This window comes from Amphibalanus amphitrite, unplaced genomic scaffold (assembly GCF_019059575.1).
Source record: "Amphibalanus amphitrite isolate SeventyFive unplaced genomic scaffold, NRLGWU_Aamphi_draft 000425F_arrow, whole genome shotgun sequence".
Taxonomy (NCBI): domain Eukaryota; kingdom Metazoa; phylum Arthropoda; class Thecostraca; order Balanomorpha; family Balanidae; genus Amphibalanus; species Amphibalanus amphitrite.
The window spans coordinates 533,703-554,767 of NW_024881919.1; the positions used below are offsets into that span (position 1 = coordinate 533,703).

The window sequence follows — 21,065 nt, forward strand, 5'->3', positions numbered from 1 at the left end:
AAACATGTGATTTGATGTTACTCCCGTGTGTGTCAACGTCACCTGAAGGTCAGGTCAGGTCATTGACCTTTGGTGACCTCGGGTGACCTCGGGTCACTTTTTCGAGTTTTACATGTTTCTAGGCTAGTTTTTGGAGCTGAATTCGAATTTAGCAACCATTTGAACATTTACGAAGTAGTTTTGGTGACTTCGTAACATGTTACGAAGCTGTCAGAGGTGGTTGACACGTACTACGAATACCCGTCACGACGCCTACTGGTTGACCTGACCTGACCTGACCCGACCTGGTCTAAATGCTTCAAGACATCATCTGTGATCAAAACTAACACGATATTCGTGATCAGCAGCCCGAAAAACCCCTTAGCAGCCACACTTTACGACTTTCTAACAGGTCCCGATTTTCCCGACTTTGGGTCATTGACCTGACCTGGAAGGTCAACCAATGACCTAGGACCTTAAAATTGGGTATCATCGGCTTCCTCTCGTCACGGGCAACACGCTCGTTTTTTCCGCGAAGCTCTAGCTCGATCAGGGGCCAAACGGCAAGGGGGGGGGGGGTCCAACCGACCCCCCCCCCCCCTACACATTAGAAGCTGGCAAACGCCGCACACATGCGAGGGTTAAGTTTTAACCCTAACATGCAGCGCTTGATCCGAACTTAGAGGTCCCCGACTGACCTTGGACCTTAAAATTGCACCCGTCCGGTGCGCCACCTTTTCTTCAGGGGCGCTCTTCTTGGTTGTATCTGTTCTTAGCAATAACTAAAGCAAATCGAATGTATAATAAAAAAGGCATACCTCAAACACAGTTTAATTCACATCCGCTCGTGTGCATACTTGTTTTTACCTATACCTTCTCGCATCATAATATATCACTTCAGTGCTTAACCTTCAACGGAATTTTGAGTTTTCTGCATATACCCCGGCCGAGGGGGGGGGGGCGATTACGACCCCTCTCCGTCTTTTTGCCCCTAATTGAGCTAGCGCCTTGCGGATAAAACTGAGCGCGTGCGTCGTATGAGATGCAGCAACCGGTACCCGAGTTGAATGTCTCAGGTCCACCGATAAACTCTGAGGTCAGTATAAGTGCTCCAAGTCGCGGGATCGGTTTTTGGTAAACAGCTTCACCTTAAGTGGTTACAGAGCCAAGAGTTTTGCATGCTCAAACGCGTCGAATAGTTTACGCTTTGTTTTTGTTGAGGTCAATTTAAGGTGTTTACCTCAGGTCATGTCAGGGCAGAGCCACTCAGGCCACGAGGCTGACTCAAGGAGGTCATATCGCTTCTTCGATGCGGTAGGTCCTTACAAGTCCACTGGTGGCTTCCCGACTCGCTAGCTCAATTTGATCGGGACTTTTTGGTGAAAACTCCTGTGACCTTAGTGACGTCATAAATGAAGTCGCCTAACTTTAAGAATGGAAAAGTGAATGCTGGGGCTTGCAAAAACTGTATAAAATCGCGAATTCATACGCTTGAGACAGCTTTAGATGGCTCCCGGCGCCAAAATAACAGCTTTCATATTTCCCAATTGATTAAATCGTGAGGTTGCGTGACCGACCTGACTTCAGGTGACTCTTAAGAAAAATACGAGATAGCTACATTCAAGTTGTGAGGCCTCTGGGAGATAGTACTAGATCATATAAGCTTCATTCCCCGTTGAAAAGTCCCCTGGCACGAAGGGTGCTGCGACGTCGCGACATTTTGGGGCCTTACAGAGGTTCACTTTTGACGCCATTGGTCAACGGCCTGACCTTAACCTTCGCATTTGTAGGAGGGTGTCGAAGAGACCTCCTACCCTCAGTTTTTCGCAAATAAATATCGCAAAAAGCGGCTGATTGCGGCAAAACTTTCAGCACCCTCGAGTTATTCAATATTACGCCTACCCTATAATTTGCATGACCCTGACTCAAAAGACCTTTGACTTGTGACCTGTTTTCCGAGACCATGTTTGGCCGGAATCGCGTTTTGGCGTATTTCGAGTAGAACGCGTTTTATTGTCTTTTTGTGGCTTTAACCCTCGCCGGCCGAGGGGGGGGGGCGGGTGCCGCCCCCCCCCCATAGGGTTTTTTCGCGATAGCTCCGAACACGCTGGCGATAGAGAGCTGAAACTTGGCATACCTGACCTTTGATCCAAGCCGGATCTTTTGACACCAACTGCATTTTTGGGTCAGGTCAGGTCACTGACCTATGACGTCATAAGTGAACCTCTGCACGGTCTTCAGATGTCGCAACTTCGCAACGCCCTCACTGCCAGAGGAGATGTCACAGGGAAATGAAACTTGCAGGATCTAGTATCCATTATGAGTCCCACAACTTGTATATCTCGGATTTTTGCTAAAGGTCATATGAGGTCAGGTCATTTTCGTGACCTCACCATTATAAGTCAATGGGGAAAAATGAAAACTGCTATTCTGGCGCCGGGAACGATCTCCAACTATCTCAAGCACACAGAATCGTGATTTGATGCACTCCTTGCAAGGTTAGATGCGTCACTTTTGCAATGTTGACCTTGCGTGACGTCATTTATGACGTCATCAAGGTCAAATTAGTTTTTCGTCAATAACTCTTGATCAAATTGAGCTAGCGAGTCGGGAAAGGCACCAATGGACTCAGGAAGGCCTGCCGAATCGAATGATATGCGACATGACCTCTTTCGACAAACTTCGTGACCTGGGGGTGCTGACCTGACCTTGACCTGAGGTCAACACCCCAAGTTGACCTGACCCGGACAAAAAGTATATCATTCGACGCGCCTGAGCGAGGCGAACACGATGCTGCAAAAAGCGGCGCTCTGCGGCCGTTTTTTGCGAAGTTATTCACCAAAAACTGAACCGTACCATGGGGCACTTGACCTGACCTCAGAGGTCACCGGTTGACCTAGGACCTTAAAATCGGGTACCAATCTCTGCGTCTCGTAACGGCACACACGCTCGTTTTTTCCGCGACGCGCTAGCTCCACCAGGGGCGAAACGGCGAGGGGGGGTCGTACCCGCCCCCCCCCCCCTCGGCCGGCGCGTATGTAGAAAACCAATAGGTCCGGCGAGGGTTAACCCTATTCCTGGCGGGCTCCGCCGGGACAAGAAACTGGCGGGGGGGGGGCCGATTCGGCCCCCCCCTGAGATCTCGAGAACGAAGCAAGATAGCGACAAGCAGTAAACGGCATCGGATACGCATGGACAAGGTCTACAATTTTTACTAAGGTCATTTTCAGGTCAGGTCAAAGATGACGTCACAGGGGTCGAAAAAGTCAAAATGGCGGCGCTAGATATGGAGAGAGGTTTTCTCGAATAACTTTCGAATTAGTCAAGATAGGAACAAACTAAGGGCATCATCGTGATCCTCTCGTCAATCCGCATCGAATGATATATATGTTGACCTCGAAAGGTCAAGGTCAAAGGTTGACCTCAGGTCACGTGACCTCGAGGTCATCATGTATATCATTCGATGCGTCTTGACGAGCTGAACACAATGAGACCATCCACGCGTCTGTATCTTGTTCCTGTACGGAGTTATTGGCCACAAACCTTTGGTGACCTTTGATGACGTCACATGACCTCACAGCTGCCCAACAGCAAAACAGACCTCAAGGTAGTAAAGGTTGATCGTATATGAAGTCATGTATGGTATATGGGGCCATTCCGACCCGTTTTAGTGGTAAAAACAGGGAGTTGATTTTTCCCCCATTGACTTATAATGGGGAGGTCGCGAAACTGACCTGACCTTAGGTCACCGATATCAAAATTCCGAGATATACAAATTGCACATACTGGTGCCCTAACTAAAGCCTGAAGAGAAGAAATTGATCGGTCAAAAACTCTAGCTCTGGCGTGATTGCAAACTTTTCTGAGGTAGGGTCACCAAACCGCCTCTGGTGACCTGACCTGAGGTCAGATCAACTCAAAATTTTCAGACATGTTGCGTAGAAGCCTTATAGGAAAAGTCAGAAAATTTGAGCTTCCTAGCTCAACGGGTTTGGGAGAAATAACCAAAAAACCTCAGGGGGGGGGCTCCTGAGGCCCCCCCCCCCCCGCCAGGAATAGGGTTAAGCGATCAAACATGTGAAAGGATGTTGATCGCATGGATTCTAGTGGGTATTAAGGTCACGTGAAGATCAGTCAGGTCACTGACCTTTGATGACCTTTGTTCACTCTTTCGAGTTATACATGTTTCTAGGGTAGATTTTGGAGTTGATTTCGCATTTAGAAATCGTTTGAAAGTTTAAGAAGTAGTTTTGGTTCACTCGTAGCATGCGACCTGACCTGACCTGACCCGACCTGGCCTAAATGCACGAAAACATCATCTGTGATCAAAACTAACTTGAATTTCGTGATCAGCACCCCGCAAAACCCTGTAACAGCTTCACTTTACGAAGCTCTAACAGGTCCCGATTCCCCGACTTTTGAGTTATATTGACCTGTCAACCAATGACCTAGGACCTTAACCCTCGCCGGCACAGGCCATTTTGCGTCCTTCGACGGCACAAGGGGGGTTGGTACGACCCCCCCCCCCTCGCGTTTGGCCCCTGATCGAGCTAGAGCTTGGAAAAAAAACGAGCGTGTTGCCCGTCATGAGAGGAAGCCGATGATACCCAATTTTAAGGTCCTAGGTCATCGGGTGACCTTCCAGGTCAGGTCAATGACCCAAAAACCGGGAAAATCGGGACCTGTTAGAAAGTCGTAAAGTGTGGCTGCTATGTGGTTTTCCGGGGTGCTGATCACGAATGTCTTATTAGCTTTGATCAGAGATGATGTCTTTAAGCATTTAGACCAAGTCGGGTCAGGTCAGGTCAGGTCAACCGGTAGGGGTTGTGACGGGTATTCGTAATACGTGTCAACCGCCTCTGACAGCCTCGTAACATGTTACGAAGGCACCAAAACTACTTCGTAAATGTTCAAATGGTTGCTTAATTCGAATTCAGCTCCAAAAACTAGCCTAGAAGCATATAAAACTCGAAAAAGTGAACCGAGGTCACCCGAGGTCACCAAAGGTCAATGACCTGACCTGACCTTCAGCTGACCTTGAAACCCACCCTAATGTATGGGAGCAACATCAAATCACATGTTTGAACGTTTGAAACCACGAAAAGCTTGCATACGCGCGGCTAATGCGAGCCGACATACGCCGAATCGCGATTCCGGCCAAATATGGTCTCGGAAAAGAGGTCACAGGTCAAAGGTCATTTGGGTCAGGGTCAAAAAATTTTCAGGGTAGGCGTAAAATTGATCAATGCGAGGGTACTGAAAGTTTCGTCGCGATCGGCCGCTTTTTACGCGAGTTATTCGCGAAAAACCTTAGGGGGGGGTTGCATCAACCCCCCTGTGCCGGCGAGGGTTAAAATTGGGTATCATCGGCCTCCTCTCGTCACGGGCAACACGCTCTTTTCCCGCAAAGCTCTAGCTCGATTAGGGGCTGAACGGCAAAGGGGTCCAACGGACCCTCCTCCCCCTCTTTACGATAGACGCTGGCAAAACACCAATATGGGCGAGGGTGAAAATACAGCTGCTGTCATAAAAATTCAGCTTGAACCAAAGGTCAGGCTTGCCAAATTTCAGCTCTCGCAGCTATCAACAAAAATAAGCATGTGTAGGCGGCACCCGCCTCCCCCCCCCCCCTCCTCTCGGCCACTGCCAGCGAGGTTGCGTATTATACATGTTACAAAGCATCATATCAAGATGACACACCCCAGCAGCCTGAACAAAAACTTATTACCCACGCTAGTCTATCGGCACCATAGCACATGGTCGAGACTGTCGTCAGCCACGGACGCGCACTCGACCAACCCTCTGAGCCCGTTGACTGCGGGTGACCTTGACATGTCTAGCCTGATCGGCGGCCGGCCGCTATCGTGCGGTCGTTACACGCGGAGGGGAGAGGGAGGAGGGAGGGAGGGAGAGTTCTACGTTATAGCTGACCTCTGACCTTTCCCTGCGCCCTGGTCACCGACCCCGCTCCATGTCGCTGGGCGGTGGCATGGCGGTGGAAACCGGTTCTAGCCTCTACACATGCCACCATTCTAACCCTCCCCTCCCCACGCTACTACGCGGCGTGGAATACGCTCGTGCGTAACTGGGCGGAGCAAGGGGTCACGCGATACAGGGGCGGAACTGGTTGCCCTCCCGCTCGCCGAGCGACCAACGACTAATACCCTGGAGAACCGTACGTTGATATAGAATAAAACCTACGTAGTGCTTCATTCTACTGCGAATGTACCTACCCAAGGCAATAACTTGGGCAAATAACGACTGATAGGTAAGTGAAGTTCTCCAACTTTACTCTTATTTTGAAATATTTAACCAAGTAGCCACATTTGAAAGAAATGGCTTGAGCGTTTGTCCCCTCACCCTGAAAAAAATCATTTTTGCCCGGATAAGGCCTGAGACCGCTATTGCACCCGGTGATGGACAATGAAGACACGAGGTAAAAGCAGCTTAGGCTAGGCGCAATGGGGGTATGCGTACCATCATTCGAACAGTAATTAATTGCTGTTTGATTATCTACTGGGGCATAAACGTAATATTCAAATTTTACTGAGCTGTAAGCATTGAAATATAGTAAAAGTGCATGTTGTATCGACCGATAACGAAAACAACCGCGTCAAAAGCAGCTTAACCCGCGCTCCGCTGGGCTATTTAGCCATACGCGCCCTGCTGGGGGGGGGGGCAGATTCTGCCCCCCCTGTCTAACTTCCGAACCGATGGTCGTAGAAAGACGGGGAAAACGGCAATCGAAAGCTCTCAACAAGGCGGATCTTAAGAGCCCAAATTTTTTTGCTTAAGTAGGTCGGAGGTCAGGTCAAGGTCAGGTCAAGGGTACAAAATGCAAGTTTCTACAGTATCGGCCTTGCACCGTAGTTGCCGAAGAATGGACTGAGACTGATTGCCCAAAACGTGTTCTTAGACTACCAAAACAATATTCGTTGCACACAATGTCATTCAAAGGTCAAGGTCAAGGTCAGGTCAGGTCAGTTCAGGTCACCAAAAACAAAATATAGAAAAGGGCATGTGCGACACATGTTTTATGGGTCATTTTACTCGTGGAATTCAATAGGCACACTCAATAAGTGATATGGACCACCTCTGGATGAATTTCAGGTTGAGGTCAGGTCAAGGTCAGGTCAAGTGAGGTCAAATTTTGAAGTTGATTGTTAAGGCCTAAAAAGGTGTCTATTCGATGCAGTTTTTCACGGCGAATCGAATGGTGCTATTTTTGTTTCCGTACGAGGTCTAGAACTTCCAAAAAATCATTTTTTTTTTCAAAAATTTTGTGTGTCGTGACGTCATAAAATTTTGAATGACTCCCACATTTTTGAACCGATTCTTCCAAAAATTTGTATGTAGGTGCACATGGACCACTTCTTTGACATATATTCCGGTTTTTTTTCGATAAACTCAAAATTTTGGATTTTATAAATATTTTCCCTAAAAAGTCAGTTTTTTTGAAAAAATTTGGCCGAAATCCAAAATTTTCAAAAAACCGAGATAGCCATTTGATAGACAAAGTAGAATCACGTATAACCTTTTTTGTTACGTCTTGATTCCTTTAAAAATGAAGATGTTAGCGGCGTTTGAAATTTTGCCGTTTTTGAGGCGAAAATGGCGAACATGACGTCACTAAAACGTCAATTTCTCAAAAATTTTCCGACGGATTTCGCTCAAATTTTCAGGGAACATGTCACATTGATGTATGATAAGGTACTGAAAGTTTGACGTCGCTGGCGTAACGCGTTTAGAAGTTATTGGCGAAAAACGGGAGGGGGGGCAGATTCTGCCCCCCCCCCCCAGCGGGGCGCGGGTTAACCCGCGCCCAGGTGGGGTCTGTTTATAACGCGACCTGGTGGGGGGGGGGCTATTTTTTGCCCCCCTCGTATCTCCGAAACTACTGGACGGATCCGCAAAACTCAAACGGCGTTCGAAAGGCCTGTCAAATTTGTCGAAGGAAACCAAATTTCATTGAGCTCGGGGTCACCGATGACGTCACAGGTCAGGTCAAAGATGAAATGTTTCACCGTTCACGGGTCATCTAGGGAATGCGCTATAACACCGAAGAAAACGCATTTTGTCGAGAATCAGCGATAGGGCGTCAGTTGCCTAATACATATGTTGCTATAAGAGGTCACTGATATTACCAGGTCAGGTCACAGGTCAGGTCACCAAGGGTCACAGGTCAGGTCACATGAACCTAACTTTAGGTACTAAGGTTGTGCGATGCATGTTTTATGGCCAATTTTTCATTTCCAACTCAATGGTGTTGGTTATAAGACTATAAGGTACGGCTTAGGTCACTTTCTGGTGAAGGTCAGGTCAGGGTCAGGTCAAAAAAGGTCAAATTTAAAAGTTGATATTTTTGCATAAAATGGGTATGGATTCGATGCAGCTCGTCACGGGGAGCCTAATGGTGGTCTTTGTTTTGCGCTACGAGGTCTAGAATTGCTAAAAATTGAGTTTGAAAATTTGACGTCATCAATTTTGAACAGTTTTTTTCGCTATAACTTAACCAAAAAAGAGGTATCGATCTCCAATTTGGTATGTAGATAGAAGGTGGTAGGAACTATCACATATATTCTGGTTTTTCGAAATACAGAAAACTTTTTGGATTTGTTGGCTAATATATTAAAAAAAAATCTATTTTTTATTTTTGGGGGTCAAAATTCAAACATTTCAAAAATCCGAGATAGCAGTTTTGTAGCCCTGTCAATTCTACAGCTTTTATATTTTTTATCGTTTTTTTTCTGTATTTGCAAAGCTATAGGCCTGACAGCTCTTCCCGCGAAACCCTTTTTTGGGTCGAAAACGGCAGAACATGACGTCACTCTGACGTCATTTCCGGCCAACCTATCATAGCCTTTAGAAAAATTTTTGGTCACAATGTGTAAAATTGATGTCCGGGAGGGTACAGAAAGTTTGGTGAAGATCGGCGCAGCGGTTCTGGAGATATATCGAAAAGTCTGGAGGGGGCAAAAAATAGCCCCCCCCCCCTCACCATGGCGCGGGTTAAGTCATCACTGACTTGTGACTTATACACATTTTTAGAAAGCTTACTGTTCTATCGCCACCCCTTCGTTTCAGTGGCGGCCTCGGTCGTCCGCTCGCGAACCCGGTGCGACACTAGGGACTCAACGGGCAGTCTGTATTCTATCAACGCGTGGTCGTACGCGCACACCTGGTTCCGCGGCCGGCGGCCGGCGACTGCCTTTCAAGGCCAGCTGGCTGATCGGCGGCGGCTGGCCGCCGCAAGGGCGCGCTCAGCTCCGCTTCCGGGGGGGGGGGGGGAAGGGCCGGTATCACGACACCACACCTCACCCCCCGTCACTAGATCACAAACACCGATCTAACCGCCAAAGATATGAAACATAAACACAATGAACGCGTGATCTCCGGCGATCTCCAGTCTAACAGGACAGGACAGAAAGACGCGAATCGAACAAAGACGCGAATCGAACAATCGAGAATCGAATCGAATCGAATCGAACACACGCTATAGTTCTTCAATGTAGCGCCTCGGAGGAGCCGCTCGGCGCGTCGAGTGACGCGGCACAGTTAACTCAGCGTGGCGATCCGCTCGACCCGCTGGTCCCGCCGTCACTCCAGGCCGCGCCGCGGCCGACTCGTTCAGCGCCGCGCGCTCTGCTGTCGTCCCATCTCGGGTCGGTCCGCGGCTGGGCTCCTCTGCCGCCGTTCCGTCCCGGGACCCACCGGCGCTGTCCGCTGCGGGCGCGGCACCGGTCCAGTGTGCCGCCCCGGCGCCGGCTGACCTCCCGGCTGCGGCGCCGTCCGTGCCCGCTGCAGCTCTGGCCTCAGGTGAGTCCGACGCTGCGGCTCCCGCCGGCCTCTCGGCTGCTGTGTCGGAAGGCCGCTCCGCTCCAGCGCCGATCACGCGAGCCCGCTCCGGCTGAGAAGCACCGTTGCTCCGGCTGATCGCGCCGCTGCTGCTGACGCCGCTGCCCTCCCCTCCGTCTCGACCGACGGAGGGCGGCCAGTAGCGATCGGACGCGAGTGCTGCCGCGTCCGCTCTGCCGCGGTCCTCGGCAGGCGCCGTGCTGTCAGCGGCGGCCGACAACAGCTGATCACAGTGCCGTGACCACGACCCGCCTCTACCGACGTCGACTTCGTAGGAAACGGGCCCAGTGCGTGTGACGATCCGACCGCGCACCCACTTCTGTGGCCCGGAGTAGCAGCGAACCCAGACGTCGCGTCGGCGCCGACCGCAAACGCTCTGGCGCGTCCGCCGGCTGCCGTCTGCTGTCGCTCCGCGCTGTCCCGCAGCGCGTCCTCGGCGGTCGGAACGAGCAGATTCAGCCGCGTGCGGATGTTGCGGCCCAACAGCACCTCCGCTGGGGTCCGTCCCGTGCTGACATGCGGTGTGGCCCTGTACGCCATCAGAACTCGGGCGAGCGCCAGTTCCATGCCTCCGCTGTCGTCTGCTGCCAGAGTCGCCTTCAGTGAGTTTTTTAGCGAGCCGACCGCTCGCTCCGCCATCCCATTAGACGATGGGTGATGGGGCGCCACTCTGACATGTCAGATCCCGTTAGAGCTGGCGAACTGGGCGAATTCCTGGCTCGTGAACTGTGGGCCATTGTCCGTTACCAGCACCAGCGGTAGTCCGAGACGAGCAAAAACCGTCTTCATCACCGCTACGGTCCGCTCGGACGTGGTCGTCTTCATTGGGATCATTTCAGCCCACTTGGAGAAACTATCCACCATCACCAGGAACCAGGTGCCCTTCAGAGGTCCGGCAAAATCGGCATGCACCCGCTGCCAGGGTCCCTGAGCGGGTTCCCAGGGGTGCCGCTCCGCGTGCGGCGGCGCCGCTCGCTTCGACTCGCAGGCTGGACAGCCCCGAGCGAGCGCCTCCAGTTCAGCGTCCAGCCCCGGCCACCAGACAAACCGACGAGCAAGTTGCTTCATCTTCGTGCAGCCGCTGTGTCCCTCGTGTAGCTGCTGCTTCACACGATCTTGCAAAGCCCTCGGCACCACCACACGGCCGCCCCAGAGCACGCAGTCTGCGTCCGTCGACAGCTCGTCCGCTCGATGCTTGTACGGCGTCAGCTCGGCGTCCATCATCCCCGGCCAGCCGGACCGCACCGCAGCCAGTACGCGACCCAGCACCGGATCCGTGCGCGTGGCCGCTGCGATAGCCCTGGCCGAGAGGCATGGTCCCTGCTCCTGCACGACGAACATGACGCCTCCTCCGCCGTACTCAGCCCCTTCCTCCGCCGCCTCCCGCTCCTCCGCCGGACTGCTCACCGGCAGACGGGACAGCGTGTCCGCCGCTCTCATGTCTCCGGAGCGCCGCAGCTCCACTTCATACTGATACGCCGCCAGTTGAAGCGCGTACCGCTGCATACGAGCTGCCGCGAGGGTGGGCAGATCCCTGTCCGGGCTGACGATCCGCGACAGCGTGCGGTTGTCCACTACCAGGGTGAACCGCCTGCCCATCAGGTACTGGTGGAAGCGCCGTATTCCGAATGACACGGCCGCAGTTTCCTTCTCTACCTGCGCGTACTTCCGCTCAGTCTGCGTTAGAGTACGAGACGCGTACTGTACCGGCTTCTCCAGTCCATCAGCCGTCACCTGCATCAGTACCGCGCCGAGTCCCGTCTCACTGGCGTCCGTCACCAGCCGCACCGGTCGGTCAGGATCGAACCGCACCAGCACTGGGGCTGATGACAGCATTGTCTTCACCTTCTTCACTGCCGCCGCGCACTGCTCCGTCCACTGCCACTTCACTCCTTTCTTTAGCAGCGCGTACAGAGGTGTCAGTACGGTAGCCAGTCCCGGCAGGATCCGCTGATAGTAGCTCACCGTGCCGATCAGCGACTTCAGCGCCTGCTGGTTCACCGGGTCTGGCGCCTGCAGGATCGACTCCGTCTTCCCTGCCAGCGGACGGAGCGCGTCCGCCGACAGACGCCACCCGAGGTAGGTCACCTCCGGCACATTGAAGCTGCACTTCTCTCGCCTCAGGCGGATGCCGTTCTCCTCCATCCTAGTCAGGGTCGCGTCCAGCCGTTCCAGCAGCTCCTCCTCCGTGTCAGCCCACACCAGCACATCGTCCATGTAGCTGACAGTGCCGGGCAGTCCCGCCGTGATCTGATCCATCACGGACTGGTACAGTGCCCCACAGACAGAGATGCCATACGGCAGTCTGTTCATCCTGTAATCGCCTCTGTGTGTCGTCACCGTGGTCGCATTCTTGCTGTTCTCGTCCAATTCCACCTGCAGATAGGCGCTCCTGCAGTCCAGCTTGGCAAACCGTTTCCCCCGGACGCCGGAGAACAGCTCATCGGCCGTCCGCATCGGGTACTTGGTCTGCTCCAGCTGAGGGTTGACAGTCAGCCTGTAGTCTGCGCAGATGCGGACGCCATTCTGCGTCGGGATGACCACCAGCGGTGTCCCCCAGCCGCTCCCTGGTGGCACCTTCTCTGCCACGCCCTGCTCCTCCCACCGGTCCAGTTCGCGGTCCACCGCCTCCTGCAGGGCGAACGGCACCGGACGCGCCCGTCGGTACACCGGCTTGGCGTCTGACTTCAGCCGCAGTCCCACCTTGATCGGGATGCGTCCCAGCTCCTCGTTGAAGACCGCCGAGTGCCTCTCCAGCACGCCTTCGAGCGTCCGCGCCGGCTGCACGCGGCATACCCGAGCCGGTGACGTCATTAGATCAAGCGCCTGCAGCCACTCGCGTCCCATCAGCGGGCGGTGGGGTCCAAAACCGGTCACCACCAGCCGCAGACGGGTCGCGGATCTGTCCGACGCCGAGACGCTGACCAGCACCTCCCCTCTCAAGGGAATGACCTGACCTGTGAACGAGGTCAGGCGCAGGTCACATGGGTCCAGCAGCTGCAGAAGTCCCAGCTGCCGCGCTGTCTCCGCGCTCACCAGCGACACCGGGCTCCCCGTGTCCACGACCATGGCCAGCTGCTGGCCGTTCACCGTCACCGTCTTCATTTCCGGCTCCGCGGCGCTGGCTTCGACTGTGTTCACCAGCCACGCGTCGCCGTCGCCGTCCGTCTGCTCCTCCTCCACAGCCACCAGCCGCACCCGCCGCTGCGGACATGCCGCCTTCAGGTGCCCGGTGGAGCCACACTTAAAGCACCGCCGCTGCCTGACCGGGCCGTCACTGCTCGTCCTGTCCGGCGCGCCAGCCTGACCTCGTGCGCCGGTCGTTCCCACGCGCCCGCCGCTGACCGCTTGGCCAGCTGGACGGTGGCTGTCGCGCGCACGGTGGCTGTCGCGTGCACGCGGCACGGCTCCGGCCGCTGGACAGTCGCGCTGCCAATGTCCGGTCGACCCGCACCGGAAACAGGCGCCTGGGTGCCCAGCCGGCCGGCCGGTCTCCGGTCGCTGCGACAGCCGCAGCGCCTGAACTGTGTCCGCGGCCATCGCTGCCGGCGCTGGCACTCCCCCCAGCTGAGCCGTCAAATCCAGCACGTCCTGATGCGCGCGAGCCGTCTTCCTGATGTCCTGAAGGGTCAGGTCGGTTCCCTTCAGAGCTGCCTCCCGGACCAGCCTCCGCTGCAGCTCGCCACTGCTGCCCAGAACGCAGCGGTCTCGCAGCTGCTGGTCGATATCCGCTGTCGTATATCCGCAACGCATCACCTGAGTGCGCCAAGATTACTTTACTACTCAGGTTGGTTCACTAGGGAAATAAAGGCGCCGTAGCTACGTCACGGAGTTGGTAGCAATCTGGTAGCAATTTTTGCAGACATCAATGGCGCACGTGTTGTTTGATCGTCGCCAATACTATTTTACTGCACAATTTTGTTATTTCACTGCAATGTATTGTACATTACATTTGAAAATTAAAATAAAGAAATATTCGTAACCCAGCAAGTCAGTTATTCTTTGAGGCAGCACTCTGTCAGCATTGAGCCTTCAGAATGTGTCATTTGATAGACTTTCCCACATTTTCTACTCTTGTGGAAAACTTTCTTGGTCATCAAAAATGTATGCACATATGAATAATTAGAACTTCATGTTCAGTTTTATAGAAATAAGATTTCACATTGCATTATCATAAGGCTACCTGTCCATTTCGTCCAACCAATTAAATATTCATCCAGCAGAAGGCAGGTACCTCTGAGAAGGTACTGATATCTCTTATCTACACCAATATTTCAGGAAAATGACAGAGACTGAGAAGCTATTAAAACTTCAGCGTATGAAAGGGATGTTATGACTTATGCACATTGAAAAACATCAGATAATGCTTTTGAACCATCTCATTCACCAGCACACATCAATCCGGCTCCTGGCTTCTGTCAAGGAAACATTCCAAAATAATGCATTATTTTATTTCATTGACAACCTTGCAAAAGACAAACAGCAAACACATCACCACCAAAAACAAAAATAGTCAACAGAGTCAACAGGTAGGTACCAGCTGATCTAGCCGTGCTGTGTCATGTGCCTTTGAAAAACTTGAGCAGTCAGGGTTGAATAAACACCCCAAACTTAGCCATTCATGCATGAACAAGTGCAAATTCTGGTTGAGCATTTTAATCCATTTATGCCCAGGAATATTGACCATCATGAAAATCGATGAAATCAAGATATGTTACGCTTCTACCAGGGCCTTGCATGGAATCGAAAATAATTTTTGCAGGCAGCAAAAGTTTTTCGAGGAAAACGTAAAAAACGTGCGTTGCGAAATCGCAACGAAGGGCACACCGGGCGCCATCAGCGTTGCGAAAACGCAACGACGGGCACATCAGACGGACCTAAAGTACACTAAACCGCCGTATATGCTAGTTTGTTTTAACATATATTTCACCAACTGTTGAAAAATACTGCTTGAGAATGCGGAACCCACATCCCTCATGCTTTATTACCCGCCTAAGAGCCTCAATGAGGGAGCATAACTTGAGGTTTCGCGAACGGGGAGATGACAACAAACGGTCATTATCAACAACAATTGTCCATTTGAGAGAGAGAGAGAGAGAGAGAGAGAGAGAGAGAGAGAGAGAGAGAGAGAGAGAGAGAGAGAGAGAGAGAGAGAGAGAGAGAGAGAGAGAATTTATTTGCTCATATACAAAATGCATCTTTCATCTTATAACGCGATTGGCGTAAAAGCGCTTGGGGCGCTTGTGACACGACGCCGCTCACATCAAAGCTAGTTGAAAGTCAATAAATACTATCTCAACTACCACGTGCACACTCCACACACAGACACACACGCGAGCATACACGCGCAAGTGTATAGTATATATATATATATATACAACAAATAGGTTTAACCCTCGCCCTGGCAGGGGGGGGGGTCGATGCGACCCCCCCCCTAAGGTTTTTCGAAGATAGCGTAAAAACGGCGGCGCGCAGCGCCGCCAAAGTTGGCACAGCCTATGGGGCAACCTTTTTACATATGACCTGAAAATTTCAGGTCCGGGTGACCTTGGGTCAGGTCACCAGGTCAGAAAAACCGGTACAAGGTCATGGTCAAATTTCAATTTTCTTTTTGCACCTCTCCAACTCACAGTTTTCGACTGATTTCCTTCAAACTTTCAGGATGTGCTAAGTTCACCGAGTTGTATAACATATAGTCCGGCTTTTTTGAGGTCACTGACCTGAGGTCAGTTAGAGGTCATTACGTCGTAATGTTAAGCCTATGGGAAAATACTAAATTCGGAAAATACTGGAGATATCCGCTTCGTTCTATCATTTTTGTGCTTTGAAACCACGGTACTTAACAGCAGGTCACTTGGTGCTTCTTTGTTTGGTGTACTTATCCATGGGTCAGGTCAAAAGAGTTCAACTGAGGTCAAATGACGTTTTTGCCAATAACTTGGCACATAATGACGCTAGAGCTTAAAAAATGGTACCATTGTGTTCCTGGTGATCAGCCGAATTGAATGATATGCGAAATGATGCAATTTGGTTAACTTGAACTTAATTTATTAATTTAAGTTTACTTAAAATTTAAGAAAAACTTTAAGTACACTTAAGCAAGCTAAAAAGTATATCATTCGACGCGCCTTGACGTGCTGAGTTCACTGGTGCTTTTCTTTTTCTCTATCGTAATTAGATCAAAAGTTATAAGCGAAAAACTTTCGACCTGTTTTTAGCGAAATTTTTACATTTATACCCCCCCAAACCCCCCTAAATATTGACCTAGAGCGACCAAATTTGCACAGGGGCGAGAACTCCAGGGGGCCCACCTACCTACCAAATTTGGTGTTTCTAGGTGCCATAGGAGCCAATCGCGAGGGGGGGGGGGGTCGCATCGACCCCCCCCCCCTGCCAGGCCGTGTTATGAAAAATGCCCTGCCAGGGCGAGGGTTAACTACAGCCGACCCTGCTCCAGCCGAAGCGCCAGTCCCCTAGCCCCCTCCATTGCGCCATTGATGTGTTTGTGTATTTTGCTCTCGAAACGCTATTCCTGTCTGTAGGTGAATCTCCGTGTTTGGAGAATGAAACATTGGACAGCCAAAGCTGTGTTATGTATGGTATTTCTATTTGCTTGCTGTGGACCGTTAATGAGTATAGCCATCTTCTTTTTGTTTGTGAAGCTTAGAAAGTTGGTTCCTAGAACTTCTGTTAATCTACGAAATAGGTCAGATCGCTGAGTGTTGAAGAGAGGACATGTGAGTAGAAAATGTTCGATGGTTTCTTTTGGAGCACCACATCGGCAGATGGCTGAGTTGCTTTTTCCTAGAGCATATCTATGCTCGTTTAGTTCTGACGTTTGGAGCCTGATTTGGGTATGTAGCTGGTTACCTACTTTAGAGCCTTCGCTAAAGTAATGTGGAGCTGCCTTATCCATGCCCATAAGTGCATGGAGCGTTTTTTTGAATAGCCTCCAGTTTATTTCGCTCCTCAAGGCGTCGGAAAGTTCGTTCCATATTTTAGTTGTGGCTGGAACAAAGGATCTGGCATAGGCAGCTGACCGGGCAGCTGGTACGGCACGCCGTGTTGATTGTGTGGAGCGTAGTTCCCGATTCAACTCTGTGGCTCTGGTCTGGGGGATTATGTCCTTGATATAGTTAGGTATTCGGTTATCAACTATGATTTTGTGGTAGAGTTCGACTCTATGCGTGCGCCGTCTGTCTTGCAGCGTTGTCCAGCCGAGCTCTGCTCTAAGACCAGCAGTCGACGTCCGTCGAGGCGTGCCTGTGATGAGGCGTGCCGCTCTATTTTGTGCCTTTTCGAGTCGGGACTTATCATTGGCTGTCAGATGGCAATCGAAAATGGTGTCACAATAGTCGAGGTGGGGCTGAATGTACATCTGGTAAATATGAAGTAAGATCCGTCTTGGCACCAAAGATGCAATAGGGAAGAGAGGACTCAGCGTGCGATTGAATTTCAATAAGATATTATTTACATGCGACTTAAATCTAAGGTCAGTGGATATAGTCACCCCAAGATGTTTATGGGAGTCTCGAATGGGAATGATCTTATCGTCAAAAGTTAGAGCTGGGATACGCGCATGTTTGTAGGTAAATGTCTGTTGGGTGGTTTTATCTGCATTAAACGTTATGGCCCAATCATATCCGTAGCGTTTGATCCGATCAAGATCTACTTGAAGCGATCGCTCAACTTCGTGAATATTATCAGCATTATGACTGGCGTGTAATGAACTGTCATCGGCAAAAAATAGCATTTCTTTGTCAGTCATACTGCTGAGCCCATGCAGGTACATAATGGCTAGAAGGGGGCCTAGGACAGATCCTTGTGGCACTCCAGCTGATATTTTGCGTTGGGTAGAAGTAGCCTGGCCTACCTGCACTATTTGCTTTCTTCCACTTAAATAGGATTTTAACCAATCAAGATAGGTGCCTCTTATTCCGAATTCGATGTCACATTTCGCTAACAGACCCTCATGCCATATTTTTTCAAAGTATCTTGAGATATCTAGATAGATGACTGTATAATCGTCACCAGAATCCATAGCTCTATAAAGTTTGTCAGAAAGATAGCTAAGCTGAAGTTCCGTGCTGTGCCCTGGGCGATAGCCGCTTTGTTTTTCTGTTATAAGTGAATTGCTATGGATGTGGTGGTATATTCGTGCGAACATTAGTTTTTCAAAGATCTTTGATAGGCATGGTAGTAAGCTTATCGGGCGATACGATCCAGCTTCAGACGGGGAACCTCTTCCTTTGAAAACGGCCTTCACTGTTGCCTTTTTCCATTGGGTTGGATATTTGCCTTCTTGTACGGATTTGACAAAAAGTTTGGATAGCGGTTCGGCAATATAGGCAGCAGCCATTTTTATAAGTCGCACTGTTAATCCATCGGAACCGCAGGCCTTTGATGGGTCCAGACCGTTTATTACATTCAATACCTCTCGAGGTGTGATGGGGGAGAAGTGGAAATCGTGTGGTGTTCGTGGGTGGGAAGTTTTATAGTCACGCATTGACTGCAAGTGATGATTCGTGATGTTTATCTCAGTCTGGGAGCAGAAGTACACATTGAGCGCTTCGGTCTTTTGATGGTCGTCGCTCAGTATATCATCTCCGACAATCAACGGGGCCATAATCGTGCTTTGTTTAAAACCAGTGACACTTTTAAGAATTTTATGATATTTGTACGGGGTTTGTTTATTAGCAATGAGGAGATTTACTTTGTGTTTTATTACTTCATTCTTTAGTTTTCTATTAAGGCCTGTCACTAGGTTACGTTGCGATCGCCATCTTAACCAATCTCGCTCATCATTACGATGCTTCGCGATATTGAACAGACGATCGCGCTTCCGCATTTCTCGTCTGAGTTCTGCAGAGACCCAGGGCTTGCTAGTACGGGTTCTTATCACTTTCCTGGGTATATGTGCCTCAGCGGTGCGCAAGATGGCTGATGAAAGTAGTTCGACAGCATCATCAATATCAGCATTTGCTATAGCACTCCAGTCGATTTCTCTCAACGCATTAACAAAGCCGTCTACATCAGCTCTGAGATAGTCCCAACTCGTGACTGTGGAGCGCCGACTCTCTTCGATTGTATGGAGCGGAATAGTGATAAGCAGAGGTAAATGATCGATGTTTGAGAAAGCCGGAGCGACTCCTGAAGCTTTGACCATATCTGGCTGGTCTACAAATGCCAAATCTCTCAGATTGTTGACGCCACCCTGCACCCTGGTCGCTGTGTTGATAACCTGAGTTAGATTTAATGTTTCAGCAGTGCTTTTCAGTTTAATGTCGAAGGCCGTGATCGGGGAGTGACTTGGTGCTCGGTCAGACAGCCAACAGTTTCCAGCATTAAAATCACCCAAAAGGATCGTGAGATCGGGAGCAAATTTCTGAGCTTCTAGAGTGCTGTCTGATAAATATTCTAGGAATTGGGACTGCCTGTCGGCGGAAGCATTCGGCGGGAAGTATACTGAACAAAGAAGAATAGACTTGTTGTGTAATTTGAGTCTCACCCATATGGTCTCAAACGTTTCACTCTCTAGAGAAGATATTTGTGAAAATGGAAGTGTGTTTTTGACATATATCGCTACTCCACCTCCTTTTCTTGTTCTATTCTTCAATATCGGGGTATGAAAGCCTCTGAGAGAGTAAAGACTGGGGTGAATCGTGTCGTCAAGTTTAGTTTCTGATAGCGCTAGGATGCTTATATTATTTGAATCAACACAGCATTGAAGTTCTTGTAGTCTCTCCGGGGCTGTGATGGAGTTGATATTTATCGCAGAGATATTGATCGCAGATTGATCGCAGAGATTTAAAGTGCCTAGTGGTCGGCACGTACCCTGGGCGGTGCTTTCTTTTTGGAAGTTAGACAGAGCCATTAGCCTAGCCCATTACCCTCTCATATGAGAACCCCAAACTGGAAACAATTTAACCGAGGATTGGGAGTCAACCAGTGCCTCGCCTAAGCGCCTATCCGCAATACCATTGTTAACCACCCTCCTAGGAGTAAAACAAATTCCATTGCAGGTAGTCGTGCCCACTCTTAGCAAAAAATGAACCTATCCTGCTTTCACAAATTACCCGCGTAAGGCGTAGAGCGCCATAACAACTCGGCTTAAAGTGTCTCCCAGGACCTATTTTATCACTTTTACACCTAATCCAAACTTTTCATTGTCCCACTCTCAGCGACCTTCACACTTGTAACCTCTTTCTCGAGACAATGCCAGGGCAGACTGGTGATTCGACGCAGTTCACACTTTCCAAGTGTTTCGTCAATCCGTCCTTTCCATCTTCAGGATAGTAGAATCCTTCTCCTCCATGCCTCAACCTTTGTTTCGAGCTGGACGGGCAACTATATCGCATTCGAGCAGCTCCCATAGGAGCACAGGTCTGTAGCCGGATACAGAAAGTGCTTGGAAAGGGGGGGGGCTGGTTCATGGGTGGCCTGGATGGATGGGCTCAGCCTCGACGATTCACCATGCCCGCTCAGACCAATGTTTTCCCTAATTCCAATAATGGACTACTACAACTACTTCTAGCTCTAAAATGGTCTGATTAGACAAAAGGCCTACCCTCAGTAAACAAACAAGCAATGTTTCACATCAACCACCTTATCAATCCGTGCAAACCATGAATTCTAAAAATGAACTATTATTTTCCAGACGCCCTCATCACCCCTGCCGAAGGGGTCTGTTGCCCCCCACCCCGAGGGGACATATCCCACATTTGCCGCTTATGGGAGTTATCTTTTCTAGCGTAAGGGCCAGCGGATTGCATCCAGAGAATGACAATGCCTATCTGTCGTCTGATACCAGACTACGTCCCCATTATTTAGTACAAAGTAGATCCAATTTTCAAAGTACCCTCGCTATCTCTCAGCTCCGTTAGCATCGCCGACCGTTTGATACAGGTCCTTTTCCTACCATGCGATTTTCAGATGCTCGAAAACCCATTGCTCGTACAGCCCGATAATCTGCGAGAAAAAGAAATGAGTGTTTGATAGCTGTTTAAGTGAGTTAATGTGAAACACTGAAACGTGTCGCAACATTCACGTGCAAATGCACCTTGCACTTTACATACCTACACGCCCCCTCACGACTACAAAACGAGGAGAGAAGAGAGAGAGAGAAGAGAGAGAGAGGAGAGAGAGAGAGAGTAGAGAGAGAGTGAGAGAGAGAGAGAAGAGAGAGAGAGAGAGAGAGAGAGAGAGAGAGAGAGAGAGAGAGAGAGGAGAGA

General features: G+C 50.3%; 2 protein-coding genes across 2 annotated transcripts; both read right to left on the bottom strand.

Moving 5' to 3' along the window:
- Positions 1 to 9,472: 9,472 nt before the first annotated feature.
- On the bottom strand, positions 9,473 to 10,473 carry LOC122391190 (dynein axonemal assembly factor 3 homolog). Its single transcript, XM_043384867.1, has 2 exons — positions 10,178 to 10,473; positions 9,473 to 10,034 (listed from the first exon to the last, which is right to left on the bottom strand). Exons 1-2 carry the CDS (start codon positions 10,471 to 10,473, stop codon positions 9,473 to 9,475), a joined length of 858 nt encoding a protein of 285 aa, XP_043240802.1.
- A 39-nt stretch (positions 10,474 to 10,512) lies between these two features.
- On the bottom strand, positions 10,513 to 13,587 carry LOC122391191 (uncharacterized protein K02A2.6-like). Its single transcript, XM_043384868.1, has one exon. It carries the CDS (start codon positions 13,585 to 13,587, stop codon positions 10,513 to 10,515), a length of 3,075 nt encoding a protein of 1,024 aa, XP_043240803.1.
- Positions 13,588 to 21,065: the final 7,478 nt, after the last annotated feature.